At 45.2% G+C, this 23,129-nt stretch overlaps 1 protein-coding gene across 1 annotated transcript in view; it reads right to left on the bottom strand.

The window, feature by feature from the left end:
* SYCP3 (synaptonemal complex protein 3) overlaps positions 1–23,129 on the bottom strand; it is a 96,168-nt gene that overhangs the window by 35,236 nt on the left and 37,803 nt on the right. Inside the window, exon 7 of the mRNA XM_073620329.1 lies at positions 12,545–12,643. Coding sequence (XP_073476430.1) covers positions 12,545–12,643 — 99 coding nt within the window. The remainder of the gene's footprint in view (positions 1–12,544; positions 12,644–23,129) is intronic.

Raw genomic sequence — 23,129 nt, 5'->3', positions numbered from 1 at the left:
TTTACAGAGGAGGTCTACTGCTAAAATTACTGCCCTCGATCTGACGTTCGCGGTGATACCTCACATGCATGGTGCAATTGCTGTTTACATTTGACGCCAGACCAACGCTTGCGTTCGCCTTAGCGCGAGAGCAGGGGGGACGGGGTGCTTTTTTTTTTTTTTTTTTTTTTTTTTTTCTTTATTATTATTATTTTTTTATCTTATTTTTAAACTGTTCCTTTCATTTTTTTTTTTTTAAATCATTTTTATTGTTATCTCAGGGAATGTAAATATCCCCTATCATAGCAATAGGTAGTGACAGGTACTCTTTTTTGCAAAAATTGGGGTCTATTAGACCCTAGATTTCTCCTCTGCCCTCAAAGCATCTGACCACACCAAGATCGGTGTGATAAAATGCTTTCCCAATTTCCCAATGGCGCTGTTTACATCCGGCGAAATCTAAGTCATAAAATGCTCGTAGCTTCCGGTTTCTTAGGCCATAGAGATGTTTGGAGCCACTCTGGTCTCTGATCAGCTCTATGGTCAGCTGGCTGAATCACCGGCTGCATTCTCAGGTTCCCTGTTGAGACAGGAGAGCCAGAGAAAAACACGGAAGACATTGGGGGGGGGGCATTCCCTCCCACTGCTTGTAAAAGCAGTCTAGAGGCTAATTAGCTGCTAGGATTGCTTTTACATGAAAGCCGATCGCTGGCTGAAAAGAATGATACCAAGATGATACCTAAACCTGCAGGCATCATTCTGGTATAACCACTCAAAGTTGTGAATGGCTTACCTGAAGACAAAAAAATGGTTAACAATAAAGCACAGTAAACGGTAAGGTATAAAAAATTGCATATCTGAAAAGCAAACATGATAAAACATAACAACAATAAAACATTGCATAATAGAATACAGTAAAAAAAGAGCAGAACAATAGAGAGAGAATAGAGAGAGAGAGAACAATAAAACGACAACTATTTTTTTTTTATTTTATATTTTTGTTTGTGTGTTTTTTTTTTTTTTACACTTTTTTTTGTAACTAACTTTTATAACGGTAACCGGTTCCAGGTTCGGGTCTCTCAAAATGCGATGGCATCTTGGGAGACCCTGTGAAAGTGTGCCTAGTCTGTGGAATGCTGTACCCTACGCTAATACTCAACTAGTGAATGGTAGCGTTCAAAACATTCACCAATGCAAAGACCAGGATTGTCAGGACAGGAGGGACAATAATAGCGGGTGTCACGCCTATATCCGCGCTTCCTGCAGACACAACATCTTTTTTGGGGGGCTCGTTGGGTAGGGGTACTCGGGAGGACATAAAGAAAATGCCTCTCATGCAGCCGACTGCATTTGGTTGGGGATGTGAATGGGGGAAGTACGGGCGCTGCAGAAGCGGTGGGTTCCCAATTAGGATTGGCGAATGCAGCAGGAAGGGCACTATGGGCACGGCGGGCCTGTGTTTGTCTTTTTGGTGGCAGCGGGACATTACTTGTGCTTGCCACTTCACCAGCTTGAACTGCACTTATGGGACTCGCCACGTCACCAAGTGTTACTGCAGTGCTGGTTTGACTACGACCGGGGTGTACTAGGCTGCTGGTGCTTGCCAGTTCACCAAAACGCTACAAAAAAAACTGTTAGCGATCGCAGGGATCAGGCCTGACTCTGCGAACGCTGCAGTTATGCGTTTAGTGTTTTGTAAGTGTCAGTGATCGATCGATACTGCACTTGGGTGGGCTGGGCCGGGCGGAGGGGCAAAATGCAAGTGCTAGCAGGTATCTGGGCTGATCCCGCTAACACTGCGTTTGTGGGAACCCTAAACTGCTGGGGACGCTAGTATAGATCTGATCAGATATTGATCCGATCAGATACTATACCACTAAGGGAGGTGTACGGTGCGTGCGTGGGTGTTAGCGGTACTGGCGCTAACCTGACGCTGCCTGGGGCTGGTGCTTGCCAGTTCACCAAAACGCTACCAAAAAAACTGTTAGCGATCGCAGGGATCAGGCCTGACTCTGCGAACGCTGCAGTTATGCGTTTAGTGTTTTGTAAGTGACAGTGATCGATCGATACTGCACTTGTGTGGGCTGGGCCGGGCGGAGGGGCAAAACGCAGGTGCTAGCAGGTATCTGGGCTGATCCCGCTAACACTGCGTGTTTGGGAACCCTAAACTGCTGGGGACGCTAGTATAGATCTGATCGGATCAGATATTGATCCGTTCAGATACTATACCACTAAGGGAGGTGTATGCTGCGTGCGTGGGTGTTAGCGGTACTGGCGCTAATCTGACGCTGCCTGGGGCTGGTGCTTGCCAGTTCACCAAAACGCTACCAAGAAAACTGTTAGCGATCGCAGGGATCAGGCCTGACTCTGTGAACGCTGCAGTTATGCGTTTAGTGTTTTGTAAGTGACAGTGATCGATCGATACTGCACTTGGGTGGGCTGGGCCGGGTGGAGGGGCGGAGGGGCAAAACGCAGGTGCTAGCAGGTATCTGGGCTGATCCCGCTAACACTGCGTGTTTGGGAACCCTAAACTGCTGGGGACGCTAGTATAGATCTGATCGGATCAGTTATTGATCCGTTCAGATACTATACCACTAAGGGAGGTGTATGGTGCGTGCGTGGGTGTTAGCGGTACTGGCGCTAATCTGACGCTGCCTGGGGCTGGTGCTTGCCAGTTCACCAAAACGCTACCAAGAAAACTGTTAGCGATCGCAGGGATCAGGCCTGACTCTGTGAACGCTGCAGTTATGCGTTTAGTGTTTTGTAAGTGACAGTGATCGATCGATACTGCACTTGGGTGGGCTGGGCCGGGCGGAGGGGCAAAACGCAGGTGCTAGCAGGTATCTGGGCTGATCCCGCTAACACTGTGTTTTTGGGAACCCTAAACTGCTGGGGACGCTAGTATAGATCTGATCGGATCAGATATTGATCTGTACAGATACTATACCACTAACGGAGGCGTATGCTGCGTGCGTGGGTGTTAGCGGTACTGGCGCTAATCTGACGCTGCCTGGGGCGACGCATATCACTGCCGGGCGATCGGGGGGCTAAACCTTTATTCGGTAATAAACGGCGGGTGCCCTAACACTATAAAAAATAAACGAACTAACCAGCGTCACCCATAACAGTTATACGGTGATCAGTGGTGAAAGGGTTAACTAGGGGGCAATCAAGGGGTTAAAACATTTATTAGGTAGTATATGGGGGTCCCTGTCGCTATAAAACGCTGACGGCGAACCTAAATATTTACGTCCCTAACTAGCGTCACCAGCGACACTAATACAGCGATCAGAAAAATGATCGCTTAGCGACACTGGTGACAGGGGGTGATCAAGGGGTTAAAACTTTATTAGGGGGGGTTAGGGGGGTATCCTAGACCTAAAGGGGGGTAATACTCACTGCCCTAACACTGTAACTGTCACAAACTGACACTATGCAGTAATCAGAAAAAAAAAAAAAAAAATACTGCTTGCTGTCAGTTTGTGACGGGGGGGGGTGATTGGGGGGGGATCGGGGGGCGATCGGGGGGGGGATCGGGGGTGTAAAGTATGCCTGGCATGTTCTACTGTGTGTGTGTGTGTTGTGCACTTACAAGTCTTCTCTCCTCGGCGCTGGACGGAAACTGCCAAAGCCGAGGAGAGATGACATCACATCCTCTGCCTGTGTGAAACTACACACAGGCAGGGGAGGATTCCGATTGGCTGGGAGCGATCGCGAGGGGGGGGGCCACGATCGGATGGTCTCCCCCTCGCCTCCCGACGCTCCCAGTCAAATGCCGACCGCCGCTGGCACCGGGGGGGGGTCCGATCGGACCCCCCGCCCGCGGGAGGCAGATCACGTACAGGTACGTGATTCTGCCTGCCCGTGCCATTCTGCCGCCGTATATGTGCGTTAGGCGGTCGGCAAGTGGTTAATGGCTCTCATGCAGGAAGTAGACAGATATGGTCTTCTATCTAACTTTAAAATTAATTATGAAAAATCAATACTCCTCCCCAGTCACGTTCCTGAAGAGATGGCAAGGATGCTGAGAAGGGAGCACCCCTTTGTGTGGAAGAAGGACTCATTGTTTTATTTGGGGGTGTATATTACCTCGGACCAAAAAATGTTATATGATCTTAATTATGCCTCCCTAATGGTAGTGCTAAAGGAGGACTTAAAAAAATGGACAGGACAATATCTAACATGGTTTGGAAGAGTGAGTGCCATCAAAATGTGTATACTACCTAGAATTATTTACATGTTATATACAGTCCCAATTAAACTGCCAGGAATCTTTTTCAAACAGATACGGAAAGCTTTTGTAGCATTTGTGTGGAATAGTAAACAACCAAGGTTGACATATGACATCCTGCGTAGAAGTAAGGCAGATGGAGGATTGGGCTTGCCCGATATACTAGTATACTATAAGGCAATGTCGCTGGTTCGTATTCTGAATTGGTGCCATGACTCCTCTAGTAAAATATGGGTCCCACTAGAAAAAGCTATAGCAGGGAGGAATTTGTCAGGAGCCCCCTGGATTCCGAGTGTGGCAAGAGGACTTTCGAAGTGGACATCCCCCCTGACCTGGAATTCTTTGACAACATGGGATAACTTGAATAAAACAGGAGAGTACTCCCCACAGATGTCCCCTTTAGCTCCACTGGAGGGATTCCCATGGTTCCCACCGGGGGAGGGAGGGGGGTTTCTGGGGGCATGGGGGAGGGATGGAGATGTCACTTGTGGCAAGTTTGCTCCGCGGGGGACCTTAGCAACTTACCCGGAGCTGGTTACAGCATTAGGGAATATATCCATATCAGGATGGAGATACAACCAAATGACAAGCTTTTTTAAAAAGATGAAACCCTCATTAAGACCATTAAGTTCAACTACTAGGTTTGAGAGCCAGTGTGTACGCCTGGGGGAAAATAAACACTTGCTGTCTCAGATGTATAGCCTGATATTGGGTACCCAAAAGAATACAATCCCATACTTTATTAGGGAATGGGAAAGGGAGTTAAATAAGGTACTGTCAGACGAACAAATTAAAAGAATGATTAAATCAACTTATTTAACATCCATAAGTTCGCACGTTCAGGAAATGGCCTATAAATTCCTGACAAGGTGGTATAGGACACCAGTAAGACTAAATAAGATGTACCCAGCAGCGGATGCCCGGTGCTGGAGAGGATGTGAACAAAGGGGTACATTTCTTCATTTGTGGTGGGAATGCCCTAGTATCAAAGAATTTTGGGTAGCAGTCGCACCATGGATCGAGAGGTTGACCCCAAGATTTATAGAACGTACACCTTTGGATTTCCTGTTTCATGGAACAACCAGCCCAATTAAAGCTTATAGGAAGAGCATTACACCACACCTATTAAATGCAGCTAAAATATTAATCCCCAGATTCTGGAAACAGACCGCTTGCCCAACACTAGAGGATTGGAAAAAGGAGGTGAGCCGGATAATGGAAGCTGAAAGGTGGATTCATGTAGTAAGGGATAAAAAACGGGAATTGGAGAAAACATGGGCAGGCTGGATACAGTGTGTACATGAGATAGATTAAGAGGAAATATAGGAAAGGCGAGGGTAGCAATGACTCTATAAGAACCTTAGTACAACTGTACTGCATATGGTCTTAGCTATAAAGGAATAAGGTGCTAAAATGCGAAATATGAACAGGAAAGATATAAGCCCGTACTACTTTGGGGGCGACTTGCATAGACTTCTATACAGAAGTCGTGCCGCGTCTAGTGTGAACCGGCACTTAGAATTGATGAACTAGGCCATGAAGGCCGATACACACAAATATGGCTAATCAATAATCACAGGGCACGTATGGTGGTTTTTTTTTTGTTTTTGTATGGGTTTGTTTAATGTTTTGACTTGTGGCTTGTAGGTGTTTGGAGTGTCACCGAGGAACTATATCATATGACTGATACACACAATCATTGGGAATTATATTAGTCACAGGGTATATATATATATATATTTTTTTTTATTTTTTTTTGACACAGAGAGGTTTTTGGTAGGTGAACACATGATTCAAGTGGGAAGAATGGAGGGTGAAGAAACGGGGTGGGTATTTAGTGATTTAGTGTGTGCTGGGGAGGGGGGTGGAGATGGACAGACAGCGCTTAAGAAAGGAAGGGAATTTTATATATTCTATTTTTTTTGGGGGGGGGGGGCAGAGTCAGTACAACCAGTTAACTGCTGACAAGAGAACTGTGTAACCAGCTTGTTTCTCGTTTACTTGTCTATGTTTACTATGTTTAACTTTGTTTAGTTATTGTAAAGTATGGAATGTAGAATGTATAATTGTGAATTGTGGAAAAATTTTGATTATAAAAAAAAAAAGAAAATTTTATAACCGAAACTAAGAGAAACTTTTTTTTTCTTCTTTTTTTTCAACATTTTTGTTGTTTTTTACGTTTGTTTAGCAAATAAAAATAATCCCAGTGGTGATTAAATACCACCAAAAGAAAGCTCTGTCTCAAAAAAATGATACAAATTGGCTGCTATAGTGGAGTTGTCTGATAGGAACTGTAAATGGTTACCTTTGATCTGATGCTGAATGACCAACAAGGCCTGGCCACTGCACTTGGTTCCCTCCCATTTGGATAAGGCTTTTGATTCCGCCAGAGACCATCTTCCCTGTGCCAACTTGTACCCCAGATTGGCTCTCTAACCCTATGTTCTTGCATCCGTGTTCAACTTCAGTAACACTGGCCAGCAGTGGCGGCCCGTAATGCAGGGCACACAGGTGCCGCCCCCCCCCCCATCCATGCATCCGGCCCCCTAATCTACATGCGGGACGCCGCAACCATGGATTTCAATGGGTTTTTTTTTTTAGCACATGATTAGAGCCAGAGGCTCTAAGAGGGTTAAAAAAAGGGTGGGCTCAGGGCGTAGTGCCCCGCACTCAGTTGTGTGACAATAGCGAATAAATATTGTAACACTGATTCTCCTCCCGGCCAATCAGGAAGCAGGTCTTGAGACCCGTTTCCTGACTGGCCGAAAGGAGAAGTAAGCCTATTTACCTAGGTGGAAGAGAGAGGAGACGTACGGCCACCGTGATGAGATGCAGGAAAAGCCGCCGGCTGAAGGGAAGCGCTGCCCGTGCCATAGATGGGGTAAGTGCGGAACTGACCGCCCCCCCCCCAGAAAAAAATCCACCAGCCGCCACTGCTGGCCGGGTCCATAAAAGTCGCCTTTCAAAATGTGAATTCTCCACCACCAGAGTGTTCGCTAGACCCTCATTAGAATATAAGCATGATTGTCTAGAAACTGTAGGTTTCCCTTACAAACTTGGAGGATAAATCCCTGGCGGGGTCTTTGGTGGAAAATTGCCCACTGGACCGCAAGAATTGAGCATGTCATAAGACTGAGTGGTGACAGAGGGGTTGATTTACTAAAACTGGAGAGTGGAAAATCTGGTGCTGCTCTGCATGGAAACCAGTTAGTTTCCAGGTTTTTTGTCAAAGCTTAATTGAACATGCTAAAGTTAGAAGCTGATTGGCTACCATACACAGCCGCACCAGAATTTGTGCACTCTAGTTTTAGTAAATCAACCTCATAATATCCCTTATTGGAATCGAGTGGTTACACTGAAGCTGAGCCATATATGTGCAGATCTTTTTAATCTTTTCTTCTGGGAGAAAAATCTTCTCTCAAGAATGAAGGATTTAACCCAGGAAAAAAATAGCTCGGGAAGGCTGGAGATTTGATTTCTCTAAATTTAATAACCATCCCAAGTCTTTCAACCACTGTAGAGTGTGAAAAATATTTCTCTGTGGTTAGTCTTTCAAAGCGGCTGTTAACATGAGGTTGTACAGGTAAGGAAAGCTAGGGCCTCTGCTAGCACTTTGTAAAAAATTCCTGGAGTTGAAGAAAACCCTAACAGTAGAGCTCTGCTTTGTTAAAGATAAACCACTCCTTCTATATCAACAGCCAGCCGCAGACATTTTTGAGAGCTTTCCCTGATCAGCATTTGCAGATACACATCCTGTAAATCCAAGGCCTCCATGAAACAATCTTGTTGTAAAATATTTTTCCCAGAAAAGATGGATTCCATACAGAATTTATTGTATGCTATTGCTTTGTTTAAAGGTTTGAGCTTGAAGATCAATTAAAATTTTCCTGATGGCTTTTTGACCCAAAAACGCGTAAAAAAAAACTGTCTCCCTTGTTTTAGGACAGGGACTAAAACCTTCTGGTCTACAAAGTCCCCCATAGGAAGAGTTAGCATTCTGGCCTTCTAAAAATCTTTAGGTAGCTTTGTTACCAACAATCTCTTTTTCGAATTTGAAAGTGTACTCATTTTCTATAATCTTAAGAATAAAACTGTTTGCCACTGTGGAAGGAAACCACTTAATCTTGCTCCCACAGGTTGCATCCTGTCATCGGGACTTGGTGGTCTGATCAGGGGGGTTAAAAAGAATGCCCTCCTTCCCTTTACCCTTGTGGCCAATCCAGTGCTTTTTTGGTTTAGCATCTTTATTCTCTTGAGATTGAAACTTTTGGCCACAAAAAAATCTTCTTGTGAAGAGCTTCTTCTAGCTCAGGACTGAAAAGCAAATCCCTCGAAAATGGCAGACTACACTGCCACAGTTTAGAGGATGCATCCCCAAACCAGGTCTTAAGTCACAGTGATCTTCTTGCCGCAACAACTAAGGGCAGAAACTCTTGCTGACATCTGATTCTGCAGAAGCATCTGCAATATATGTAACTGCTTTGAATAGCATAGGAAGAGATTCTAGAAGTTGCTCTGTAGGTTCTCCAGCCATCAAATGAGCCTGCAATTGTGACAACTAAAGCTGCAGATCTCTTACAGCACAGGTAGTGGCCAAAGCCAACTTCAGGTTTTTTCATGTTGCACTCCTAGGCCCATTTAAGAAGATCACCTCTACTATCCATAGAATCTTTAAGTAGCCCCATGTCCTCAAAGGCAAGAGCCATTTTCTTTTTTTAAATTTCAGATAAAGAGGCATTCTGCCATGGATGCTTATATTCCAGACTAGGCTAGGATCTTCATCAAATAAATTGAAATCTCCCTTTGATACTGTTGGAGAAAAATGTTACTTTTCTGAATCAGACCACTCTTTAAGGATCAAAGGGATAAAAGATGGAAGCAATCAGATAATATTTTATGCAATGGAAAAACTCTGGATTTTTTTCCTTTGCAGCCCCTGATACATTTGACCATGTCTTGACAATTGGGCTTTTTCTTTGTTAATATCAAATGTCTTGTAACTGGCAACTGGTAGTTCATCTACCTTTTCCTAGGACAATTTGAAACTGGAAATCTTGTCAGATTCTTCCTGGTCTTCATCCTGGTCAGACACAGACTGAGAGGGTCCGTGTCACTGACAACTGACCTAACCTCTTTCCCCTGAAAATTCTGTCCCAAACTGAATGGCACCAGATTGGAAGGAATGTGCACTGATAGAAGACTGACTGGCTGGGTTTGCTGAGCCATGCATGTCAGACAAAAAGGACTGAAAGGTATGAAATGTGGATGCCAATTCTTTGACCAGTGTCAGAAATTTGGTGCATACTGCGGCTGATTCTTCTTTAAGAAGATCCCCAATACAAGTGTCAGAGCAGTTTAGAACAATTGGATCTTAATTTAACTACCCACCCTGGTCGTTTTCTTTTTAGGAGTAGTACACATAGAGAAGTCTAGGCCCTTAGTTTGAAACAAACCAGCAAAAGGACCCAATTACCAGATGTCTACAGGGAAAGGACTCCGCACCCACCATAAGTGAATCACAAAGGCAGCCTAACAGTGTCTGACCAGCAAAGTTCCACCCCCAAGGAGACCCAGGTGACCTCTTCAAACCAATCACTAGTAAAACAACACAAGATACCCAGCAGCACAGAAACCAGTATTACTGCTTATCTGTGAGGTTCTGGTGCCTGCTTCCACCAAAGCCTTCGATTGGGAGGAAGCCCCATAGCCACATGCTCCTTCCTCAAGGTGATCCTGCAGCCCCTGCTGTGACACCCGAAGATGACACTACCCAGGCCATCACTCTTCAGCTTCCATCTATTACAGAGGGGAAACCAGTGCCCTGGGATGATGTCAGCCCTACCGGAAATATTGTCTTCCGATCCCAAAAAACCAGGAGGGGGGGACGATCCTCCCCCATGCCACCACCTGGGCGCATGGAATGGTCAGCCAAAAAAGATAACCATCCACGGTATAGACCTTCGTCGGGCACAGAGAAGGTAACGGATCTCTTCCTGTCCCCTCACTAGGAGGGATCCCACAGCCCACAACAGACAAGTTGGGTGAGGAACTCTGCTACATGCTTAAGAGATAGAGCCTCTCCCCGCATAAAGTCAGTTCCCCAGGCAACATGTCTCCTTCAGATGGAGAAAACACTAAAAATTGTGTGCCTGGAAGACAGCCTTTTAGCTCTGATGTGGCAATGTGTTTCCTGTCCTGGTGGGAGGAGCTCCATTTCTTAAAGGCTGCCCAGGAAGATGACTGGGAAAAAAAAAATCAAACTGGTGGTGATTATGTCCAAAGATACACAAGAAACTAATAATGTGAAAGTAATACATTCATTCATGTGGTGGTACCTGCACATACCTTCAAGCGTGCCTTAGAAACCCTGAAACCTATGACATTCTAATCTGTAAGATTCAACACTGACTAAACCAGACCACAACCTCTCACTGCTTCCTTTTGTTTGTCTACCAAGATGGGCAGCCTCACCATTCAATGGGAGGCGAGGTTTCAGGTTACTCTGGGTGCACTCCAGTAGAGCTGAAAGCAGATGCAGGCTACTCCTTCTGCCTGCATTGTATAAATATATTTACTTCACAGATTTTGTTTTTAAATTATTGATGGATATACTTAAGCACTGATTTCCAATCAACACTGTTATTGCAATACTTCAGTTTGGACACATAATGGTGTTGAAATAAATAGCACTTTTTTCAGCTTATATCTGTCTGAAGTAGAAGACCAATTTTCGAAGAATGCCCTAGAAGACACGCATATCAGACTGTACTAACTTCTAGAAAAGACACAACAGCTGTGTCATATAGAAAGTCATTGGGGTTGATTTACTAAAGGCAAATAGACTGTGCACTTTGCAAGTGCGGTCCCACTCATTTTCCCCAGAGCTTAGTGAATGTGGTAAAGCTTCACTTTAACCGCCTGCCGACCGCCGGCCGTCAATTGACAGCCAGGCGGTGCAGCTCTCATTGCGGGTGGGCGTCATATGACGTCCTCGCTTTCCTAGGCACCCGGTGCGCGTGCCCGGCGGCCGCGATGTCTGCCGGGCACCCGCGATTACCGGTAACACAGCAGGACAGTGGATCTGTGTGTGTAAACACACAGATCCACTGTCCTGTCAGAGGAGAGGAGACCGATGGTATGTTCCCAGTACAGCGGAACACCGATCGGTCTCCTCCCCTAGTGAGTCCCCGCCCCCTACAGTTAGAATCACTCCCTAGCAACACAGTTAACCCCTCGATCACCACCTAGTGTTAACCCCTTCACTGCCTGTCACATTTATACAGTAATCAATGCATTTTTATAGCATGGATCGCTGTATAAATGTGAATGGTCCCAAATATGTGTCAAAAGTGTCCGATGTGTCCGCCGCAATATCGCAGTCACGATAAAAATCGCAGATTGCCGCCATTACTAGTAAAAAAATTTTAAAAAATTAAAATGTTATAAATCTATCCCCTATTTTGTAGACGCTATAACTTTTGCGCAAACCAATCAATATACGCTTATTGCGATTTTTTTTTATCAAAAATATGTACAAGAATACATATCGGCCTAAACTGAGAAAAAATTTGTTTTAAAGAAAAAAAAAATTGGATATTTATTATCGCAAAAGGTAAAAATGATTGTGTTTCTTTTAAAACTTGTCACTCTTCTTTTGTTTATAGCGCAAAAAATAAAAACCGCAGAGGTGATCAAATACCACTAAAAAAAAAGCTCTATTTGTGGGGAAAAAAAATGATAACAATTTCATTTGGGTACAGTGTTGTATGACCGCGCAATTGTCATTCAAAGTGCGACAGCGCTGAAAGCTGAAAAATGGCTTGGGCAGGAAGGGGGCGAAAATGCCCAGTATTGAGGTGGTTAAAGAATATCCAATCAGGTGTAAGGAAAATAAAACAAACAGCATTTTTGCTTGCACATGACTGGATAATGGAAATCAGTATAGCTTCACCACATGCTCTGGGTAAAATAAGTGCAACTGCACTTGCAAAGTGCACAATCTATTTGCCTTTAGTAAATCAACCCCAATGACTTTCTATATGACACAGCTGTTGTGTCTTTTCTAGAAGTTAGTACAGTCTGACATGCGTGTCTTCTAGGGCATTCTTCGAAAATTGGTGTTCTACTTCAGACAGATATAAGCTGAAAAACGTGTTTTTTTTATTTCTGTTCAACAATATTGAATATTACTTTAGGATATAACAGCACAAATGTTTAAAATATTTTTTTGCACAATAATATTTTAATTGCATAACTTGACATTACCTCTTCTGTACATATTTATTGTCTATGTACATAAAATGTCCATTCATTCCTAATAACCATGAGAAATACCTTTAAGAACTGTTCATACAGTTGCTTGATTGTTTTCAGTCTATGGTTCTGCACTATTCTGGCCTGTTGAAAAAGTTTCTGCTGTTGGCGGAACATAGTCTAATATGTAAGACAAAAGGAAATAAGGGTTTAGACTGATGTAATTGGTAACATTTTAACTACAAGTATGCAGTGAATTTCTTTACAGATGAAAAATCCTTCCTTTATTTTGTTTTAGCTCTAACAATGAAGACTGTGCAAAATTTTAACAAAAATGTCTAGATATCCCTGCACTTCAGTTATAAACTAGAAGCCCTAACATGGTGTGCCTCCTGGGTTGTATTTTTTAACCCTTTCATGACAGCCTATTTTTGACATTTGGTGTTTACAAGTTAAAATCCGTATTTTTTGCTAGAAATTTACTTAGAGCCCTCAAACATTATATATATATATTTTTTAGCAGAGAATCTAGAGAATAAAATGGCGATTGTTGCAATATTTTATATCACACGGTATTTGTGCAGCGGTGTTTTCAATGCAACTTTTTGGGAAAAGGGACACTAAAGTAAAGTTAGCCCAATTTTTTTGTATAATGTGAAAGATGATGTTACGCTGAGTAAATAGATACCAAACATGTCACGCTTTATAATTGCACGCACTCGTGGAATGGCGACAAACTACGGTACCTAAAAATCTCCATAGGCGGCGCTTTAAATTTTTTTTACGGTCAACAGGTTAGAGTAACAGAGGAGGTCTAGTGCTATAATTATTGCTCTCGCTCTGATGATCGCGGCGATACCTCACATGTGTGATTTGAACACCGTTTACATATGCGGGCGCAACTTCCGTATGCGTTTTCTTTGCTGCGCGAGCTCGCAGGGACAGGGGCACTTTAAAAAATCTTTTTTTTCTTATTTATTTTTATATTTATAAATTGTGCTTAAAAAAAAAAAAAATTAATCACTTTTATTGCTGTCACAGGGAATGTAAACATCCCTTGTGACAGTAATAGGTGGTGACAGGTACTCTTTATGGACGGACCCTCCTTTGCACTTCAAAGTATTCAGATCGCCGTTTTCGGCGATTCTGAATATTGTATATTTTTTAAAAACCGGCGCCATTGGCAGCCGAGTAAACGGGAGTGACATCAAGACGTCACTTCCGTGTGTACAATTAGGAGGCTGGAACAAAGCCGCTTGCGGCTTCGTTCCAGTCTGTCCCTAGCCGCCGGAGGCAGCGGATTGGATGGAGGAGGCCCGGTAAGAGCAGCGGGAGGGGGAGGCGTCCCCTCCCGCTCCTCCGGTGTAACAGCCAACCAGCTTTTAGCAACATCGGATGTTATACCTGGAAAGCCAATCGCCGGCTCTAAAAAACAGTACCGGGATGATGCCTGCAGCTGCGGCAATCATCCCGGTATAACCCCCGAAACCGAGTACGCACATCTGCGTACGCTCGGCGGGAAGGGGTTAACCCCTTCACAACGATGGTATGCAAGTTTGCGTTCATGGCTTTTTAGAGCGGGCGGTTGGCTATTTAGTGATAACAACCGGTGCTGTTATCCTAAAGGAGCGGGAGGGGACGCCCCCCCCTCCGCTGCTCTTCCCCTCCCACCAGGAGACCCCACCAGCCGGCGCATCCGCCGCCTAGGCTGAGACCCATATGTTTTTGGCGATCTAAATTCTTTTAAGTGCAAAGGAAGGATTTGGGGTCTTTTAGACCACCGGTCCCTCCGTAAAGAGTACCTGTCACCACTATTACTGTCACAAGGGATGTACTAAACAACAAATCTCAGAAAGAGGCTCGGTCTTGAATTGGTTAAAGTGGCTGTTAAGCCACTATAGTATAAACCAGCCTTTCTCAACCAGTGTGCCGCGGCACACTGGTGTGCCGTCAGAGGTTCTCAGGTGTGCCGCGGGATCAGGGGAGTGAAGGGCTGTCAGATGAGCCCGATCTCCCGATCCCCTGCCGAACTGTACATCGGCACTGTGAGAAGCTCCGTCAACCTCAGCAAAGTGAAAGTAAAGTGCAGGGGAGTGTGCTCTGCTCTCTGCTTCCCCCTACAGTGCAGTACCTGGCTGAATGAGGAAACTGGAAAGGTACTGTGATAGAAGCTAGATTCGTTTTTAAAGGGCTTTATACATGTGTCTGTGTGTGTGCATGTGAGTGTCTGACTGTCTGTGTGTGTGTGTGTGTACATGTGTCTGTATGTGTGTTTGTACATGTGTGTGTGTGTATGTGTGCATGTGTCTGTATGTGTGTGTGTTTGTACATGTGTGTGTGCATGTGTCTGTATGTGTGCATGTGTCTGTATGTGTGTTTGTGCATGTGTATGTATGTGTGTGTGTATGTGTGCATGTGTCTGGTATGTGTGTGTATGTGTGTGAGTGTCTGTCTGTTTGTGTACGTCTGTATGTGTGTTTGTTCATGTGTGTGTGTGCGCATGTGTCTGTATGTGTGTGTGTGCATCTGAGTGTTTGTCTGTATGTGTGTTTGTACATGTGTGTGTGTGCATGTGTCTGTATGTGTGTGTGCATGTGAGTGTCTGTCTGTATGTGTGTGTGTACGTCTGTATGTGTGTTTGTTCATGTGTGTGTGTGCGCATGTGTCTGTATGTGTGCATGTGAGTGTTTGTCTGTATGTGTGTTTGTACATATGTGTGTGTGCATGTGTCTGTATGTGTGTGTGTGCATCTGAGTTTGTCTGTATGTGTGTGTGTGCATGTGTCTGTATGTGTGTGTGTGTGGATGTGTCTGTATGTGTGTGTGTGCATGTGTCTGTCTGTATGTGTGTGTGTGTCTGTATGTGTGTTTGTACGTGTGTGTGCATGTGTCTGTATGTGTGTTTGTTCATGTGTGTGTGTGCACATGTGTCTGTATGTGTGTGTGTGTATGTGAGTGTTTGTATGTGTGTTTGTACATGTGTGTGTGCATGTGTCTGTATGTGTGTGTGTGCATGTGAGTGTTTGTCTGTATGTGTGTTTGTACATGTGTCTGTATGTGTGTGTGCATGTGAGTGTCTGTCTGTATGTATGTGTGTGTACGTCTGTATGTGTGTTTGTTCATGTGTGTGTGTGTGCGCATGTGTCTGTATGTGTGCATGTGAGTGTTTGTCTGTATGTGTGTTTGTACATGTGTGTGTGTGCATGTGTCTGTATGTGTGTGTGTGCATCTGAGTTTGTCTGTATGTGTGTGTGTGCATGTATCTGTATGTGTGTGTGTGTGTCTGTATGTGTGTGCATGTATCTGCATGTGCGTATGTACAAGTGTCTGTATGTATGTGTCTGTATATGTGTGTGTGTGTGTGTGTGTATGTTACTTTTAATCCTGACACCCCCCCCCATTCCTGTACCATCAGAACTGCTTTTGTAGGTCTTGTTTGTGATAGCAGCAAGGACTGCTTCTCCTCTGAAAAGCAACCTATGTACAGATTGCTTTTCAGAGGCATTTGACAGGCGGTAAAGAGGCATTATGTTGCCTCCTCACCACCTGTTTTAATGCAGCATCACTACACCGCAACCGTGCAATGTACACAGTTGCAGGGTAGTTGCAGTTCAGCCACATTCACCCTGGGTATACCTCCAGCTGCAGCCACAACATGTGTAAACCCCCAGCTGTTGTCTCTGCAGCTAAAGGGAAAGAATTTGGGGGTGGTAAAAACAGCTTAACCATGTGCTTTTACCCCCCCTCCAACCCGACATGTGAACAAGCCCTTGGTTCACATCTGTGTTGCTGCGTGCTGTGCGTAGTGCAGCCCATTCATTTCAATGGGCTTCCCTAACCACAAAAATTCAGGGAAGGAAATCCTGACCTTTTTTTTTTTTTAAATTGCACTGCACCAAAAGCACCCCACATTTTCCAATGTGTAAGGTACCATTAAAAATTAATGGCACCCCTAAAGAGCAGAGCATTTGTCTGTGTGTCAGGAACGAGTGCGATTTTGCGCATGTTCCGCGACACACAGTAACGTGAACCAAGCCTTGGACTGGGGTGCCTCAAGACTGAAAATACTTTTTAAGGGTGCCCCAACTGGAAAAAGGTTGAGAAACACTGGTATAAACATACAATCCCCTCTGTTAAATAACATTATGCGTCCCAGTGTCTGTGCTAAAAAAGATTCAAATTTCTACCTTATATCAGAGCGTCTCCCAGCACTCATGTGACTCCTTGGCTCTCTTCTCTCCCAGGCTGACAGCTATAGCAGGAGGGGCCGAGACCTCCCGCTGATGTCAGCCGGGGAGGAGAGAGACCCACGTGAGCACCGGGAGACGCACTAATATAAGGTAGAAATTGGCATCTTTTTTTAGCACAGACACTGGGACACAATGTTATTTAACAGAGGGGATGGCATGCTTATACTATAGTTATGATAGCAGCAGGAGGGGAGGGCTGGAGAGTGGATGGAGCTGAGAGGCAGGGAAAGGGGGGGGCGGGCAGAGAGGAGAGTTGCTAATGACAGAGGCACTTAAACTGACCACGATTTCAGGGCTCAGCAGCCATGATAAACTGTGGTCAGTTTACAGGGGGAGGGCAGAACCAGGCAGGATCAGCCAGGTTTTTTAGGTTATACAGGGGGCCAAATTACACAGCACAAGCACTGTGCTGTTATTCATGCTTTAAGGGAACAGGTTCTATTTTTTTATTTGTTTGGTGTAACAAACGCTTTAAAGTGGTTGTAAACCTCCCTGCAGTACTTGTACCTAGAGTAAGGCTTACCTCTAGGTACTATAAATATCTCCTAAACGTGCGCCATTTAGAAGATATTTGCTGTACACTGTGCTGATTATGTCATCGCCGCATGCGTTGTGGAGAAACGGCCCTCTGCGACGGCACCCATGTGCATGCAACTCCGGCCAGTCACAGAGCCGGCGCCCACGGCCCGGAAGGAAGAGGGGCGAAGATGGATGCTGCCACCAGCGGGGACAGCGCGGGCTTCGTTTGCAGGTAAGTGCCACATAATGGGCTAGTATGCGATGCATACTAGCCCATTATGCTTTTACTTTGCAGGGGAAAAAAGAGGAAGTAAAACCCATCAGGGTTTACTTCCTCTTTAAGTCTTGTAATTTGTGAGATGGGGCCTCTATGGTTCGGGCTTGTTTTTCCAGCACATCCCACAGATGCTCAATCAATTTAGATCTAGAGAATTTTGAGGCCAAATCAACCTTGGACTTGTTGCTGTGTTTCTCAAACCATTCTTGAACCATTTTTGCAGTATAGCAGGGTGCATTATCCTGCTGATCAGGGAATACCATTTCCAGGAAGGGGTGTACTTGGTCAGCAACAACGTTGCCCAAAATATCAAAATGCCTCTACTAGCTTACCTTCTTCTCATAGTGCATCTTGGTGCTATCTCTTCCCCAGGTAAGTGACGCACATGCACCGGGCCATCCACATGAAGTAAAGGAAAATGTGATTGATTAGATCAGTCCACCTTCCATTGCTCTGTGGTCCAGTTCTGAAGCTCATGGCTCATTTGGCTGTGGACATGGGTCAGCATGGGCACCCTGACTGGTCTGCGGCTTTGCAGCCCCATACACAACAAACTGCATTGCCCATTTTTTCTACTTTCAATGCAACTTCAGGGATAACATGTTCACTTGCTGCCTAATTTATCCCACCAACTTTTAGATGCCATTGTAATGAGGTAATACACAGTGTCTATTCACCAGCAGATGATCAGTTTTTTTTTTTTTTTTTCATTTAGCCAACGGCTGAACAAAAAAAAAAAAAAAAGCATTCCGCCATCCACACAATTAAGACAGATGGAGGCTCCTGTTGATGTCAGAATACACATTAAGTACTAAAAATAAGTGCCTGGTCCCTTTAGCAGACTAAAAATGCTCAAAGTGCATAATACATTCATATGAAAATTAACTATACCACATACTGTATTAAATAAATTGATTTTGCCACATATAAGTTCAGTGCTCCAAATTATTGTGCATAACGTGCATGTGCTATAAATAAAATAAATCAAGTTTATATATGAAGTACACTTGATATTCAAAAATAATGCTGTGAACAAAAACACTACACAGTAATTCACATGCTCCACCACCCTGCCAGGTGCTCAGACTCTTTACTAAATCAGAGGAACCTCTAGATCATCGGTTCTCAACCTGGGGGTCGATTGCCGATTCTCCAGGGGGTCGCAGATGCTGGCCGAGATGCTGCCTGAGATGCTGGCCGAGACGGACCCGAAGTTACTGCCGGAGTCCGTCCGTCTCGGCCAGCGAGATGTCACTTCCTGCACAGGAGAGACTGCACGGAAGTGACGTTCCGTCGCCGCCATCTTGGTACTCTCGTCCACAGTAATGCTTAGACTTAGAAGTCGGCAAGCGGACATCTTGTTACACCCACCGAAGTCCGCTTGCTGTGGATGAGTGTACCAAGAGGGAGGCAACGACACACCTGAAGAAGAACACCTGTGTCACTGTGACATCTGGTAAGTCAGACACACAGGAGAAGCTGACAAGATAACATTTTTTTCATTATGTTACTTAACATTTATATATATATAAACGTATATATATATATATATATATATATATATATATATATATATATAATATAAAATGTCCCAGTTGGTTCCTCAAAAGTGTTTATTCCGTGCCAGTGCTAGATACATGTTTGGGTGCTATACACTTTGTGTATCTAGCACTGGCACGGAATAACCACTTTTGAGGAACCAACCGGGACGTTTATATATAAATAAGTGGTGGGGGCGCAAACAAACTGAAAAAATCTGAAAATAAAAACCCCCATTAAAACGCTGCAACAGTGCCTTTAAATGCAGCCACTGTGCCCTTTAATTGTTGCCACTGTGCCAAACACAGCCACTGTGCCCATCAATTGTCGCCACTGTGCCAGCAAACGTCGCCACTGTGCAGCCACTGTGCCCATCAATTGTCGCCACTGTGCCCATCAATTGTCGCCACTGTGCCAGCAAACGCCGCCACTGTGCCATCAAATGCAGCCACTGTACTCATCAATTGTCGCCACTGTGCCAGCAAACGCAGCCACTGTGCCCATCAATTGTCGCCACTGTGCCCATCAATTGTCGCCACTGTGCCAGCAAACGCCGCCACTGTGCCATCAAATGCAGCCACTGTGCCCATCAATTGTCGCTACTGTGCCAGCAAACGTCGCCACTGTGCAGCCACTGTGCCCATCAATTGTCGCCACTGGGCCCATCAATTGTCACCACTCTGCCAGCAAACGCCGCCACTGTGCCATCAAATGCAGCCACTGTGCTCATCAATTGTCGCCACTGTGCCATTAAACGCAGGAACTGTGCCCTTTAATTGTTGCCACTGTGCCAAACGCAGCCACTGTGCCCATCAATTGTCGCCACTGTGCCAGCAAACGTTGCCGCTGTGCAGCCACTGTGCCCATCAATTGTCGCCACTGTGCCATCAAACACAGCCACTGTGCCCATCAATTGTCACCACTGCCAGCAACACCGCCACTGTGCCATCAAATGCAGCCATTGTGCCCATCAATTGTCACCACTGCCAGCAACACCGCCACTGTGCCATCAAATGCAGCCATTGTGCCCATCAATTGTCACCACTGTGCCAGCAAACGCCGCCACTGTGCCATCAAATGCAGCCACTGTGCTCGTCAATTGTCACCACTGTGCCATCAAACGCAGCCACTGTGCCATCAAACGCAGCCACTGTGCCATCAAATGCAGCCACTGTGCCCTTTAATTGTTGCCACTGTGCCAAACGCAACCACTGTGCCCATAAATTGTCGCCACTGTGCCAGCAAACGTCGCCACCTGTGCCAGCAAACGCAGCCACTGTGCCCTTTAATTGTTGCCACTGTGCCAAATGCAGCCACTGTGCCCATCAATTGTCGCCACTGTGCCAGCAAACGTCCCACTGTGCAGCCACTGTGCCCATCAATTGTCAGCACTGTGCCAGCAAACGCCGCCACTGTGCCAGCAAACGCGACCAACGAAAATAATTTTACTGTTAGGGGTCCCCACAACTTGGGAAATTTTATCAAGGGGTCACGGCACTAGAAAGGTTGAGAACCACTGCTCTAGATAATAGGAGGTGATAACAGCACAAGTTGACAAGTTGAAAAGGATCTCAATGTCAACAGCATATGACACACACGGAACACCCTCCACCACTAGGGGGCTCCTAATGGATCAGTGTGTGTGATCACCAGAGATCACACACTGATCCATTTAGACAATGGCTTACCTCAGTCTAAGGTAAGCACTGGTGGGTGGTAGGGGTGGGGATGGTGCAGAAGTAAGCACTGGTGAAAAAGGTACAGGGCATATTGCACTGTAATACTTATTTTGGCACAAAAGTACAGAAGCGAGCTGTGGGCAAGTTAGAAAGGTGAGCTGTGGGCAAAGTACAAAAGTGAACTGTGGGCAGGGTACACTGGTGAGCAAGGTAAAGAGATGAGCTGTGTGCAGGGGTGAGCTGTGGGCAGGGTAGAGAGGTGAGCTGTGGGCAGGGTAGAGAGGTGAGCTGTGAGCTATGGGTAAGGTACAAAAGTGAGCTGTGGGCGGGGTACAGGGGTGAGCTGTGGGCAGGGTAGAGAGGTGAGCTGTGAGCTATGGGTAAGGTACAAAAGTGAGCTGTGGGCAGGGTAGAGAGGTGAGCTGTGGGCAAGGTACAAAAGTGAGCTGTGGGTGGGGGTACATGGGTGAGCTGTGGGCAAGGTACAAAATTGAGCTATGGGCAGGGGTACAGGGGTGAGCTATTGGCAAGGTACAGGAGTGAGCTGTGTGCAGGGCACAACGGTGAGCTGTGTGCAGGGTATAGGGCTGAGCTGTGCGCAGGGGTACAGGGGTGAGCTGTGGGCAGGAGTACAGAGGTGAGCTGTGGGCAGAGGTACAGAGTCGAGCTGTGCGCTGGGTACAGAGGTGAGCTTTGGATGGTGGAATGCAGAGGTGAGCTTTGGACATGGGGAAGAGGAGCAGTGGATGGGAGGTGCAGAGGTCAGTGATGGGTGTTGCTTTTTTTAGGGGAGAAAAGTTGTAAGGTTTTGACTGGAGAAGATTTTTAATTTGTGGGGAGGGACAGTACAGCATAAAGAGATCAGTTGTTTAACAATGCTCCTTTAACTCCCACTGTGGAATTAGCCTACACACACTCTATGACACATACCACATCATTACTACGAGCCCCCCCTCCTGTCCCCCAGGGTTTTAGTTGCTACACCTTTTCTCTAAGGAAAAAAAGCCCTGCCTATACTGTCTAAAATCCAGTAATACACTGTCTCACCTTACTTTGCCCATGCTCTCTATTTTTAGGCAATGTGCCAAAGTTGTTAGAGGCTAGTCTGCTGACTGCTGTTCAGGGGCTTCAGCAAAATGGTGACGTCCAGCAAGAAGAAACAGGAACAATGCTATAGGCAATTTACAGCACACATTCACTTTGGTATCATAATTATTAATGCGGAATGTCTGTTCCTTGCTAAAGAACATTATTTTTTATAAAATTGTAATGGGTAAAGCTCCACTTTAATTTGCTGCAGAATTGTTCCAGGACATTTATAGAAGCCAAAGACAGCCATGCAACTGGCATTTTTATCAAAAGGCCAGCGCTGCCAACCTATATATTTCTGTCATGCCAGGCTTCCTTCAATTAGCATAACCTTTCAACAGTTATAACCCTAATGTTAATGTTATTTTGTAACACCTAGTGAAATCAGTGCTATAGCATATCAACGCATTTTATGGCTTCAAACACACATTACTCATCAATTAGTGCCAAGAAGCCTAAATACAATCAATCAATAGTATATTTGGCTTGAAAGTGACTGCTCTGTAACATGTAAAACTGACTCTTTCATAGAGAGCTTGAGTTGAGGATTTTTAGATACGTCTCATAACTAGTAAAAACAAGCACAGGCAACTTTTTGTTGAAAGAATAGACTAGAGAGTAAGGCCCCTTTCACACTGGGGCGTCGGCGATAAAACAGCGCTATTTTTAGTTTTACCGTCGTTTTTGTGGCTGTATTCGGCCGCCAGCGAAAAAGGGTTAAACCCGCTTGTATAGCGCGGCTATAGCCACGGTATTACCACGGTATAGCCGCGCTGTCCCATTGATTTCAATGGGAAGGAGCGGTTTAGGAGCGGTGAACACACCGCTCCTTCACCGCTCCAAAGATGCGGCTCACAGGACTTTTTTTACCGTCCTGCCAGCGCTCCACTTGAGGGCTTTCACACTGAACAAACAGCGGAGGCTGTTTAGGGGCGGTTTGCAGGCGGTATTTTTAGCGCAATAACGCCTGCAAACCGCCCCAGTGTGAAAGGGGCCTTACAGGACTAAAAAAAGGTGTTATTCTTTGTTAGTGATAAATTTATGGTTTATTTTAAAATCTAGCAGCAATATATATTTGATTTTTCTAGGTATTCAGCATTTTTACAATGATATGAAATAGTAAAATGGCAAGTGGTGGCAAGGCATTACAAAATCTGTTCACAGCAGTGAACACTACATTGATAAATATTGCTTCTATAGCTTCCCTTCTTTGTAAACATAACCCTAATGCCCTGTACACACGGTCGGACTTTCCGACGGAAAATGTGCGATCGGAGCTTGTTGTCGGAAGTTCCGACCGTGTGTAGGATCCAT

Source organism: Aquarana catesbeiana, linkage group LG03 (assembly GCF_042186555.1).
Source record: "Aquarana catesbeiana isolate 2022-GZ linkage group LG03, ASM4218655v1, whole genome shotgun sequence".
NCBI lineage: Eukaryota > Metazoa > Chordata > Amphibia > Anura > Ranidae > Aquarana > Aquarana catesbeiana.
This window is presented reverse-complemented; position numbering and strand designations above follow the sequence as displayed.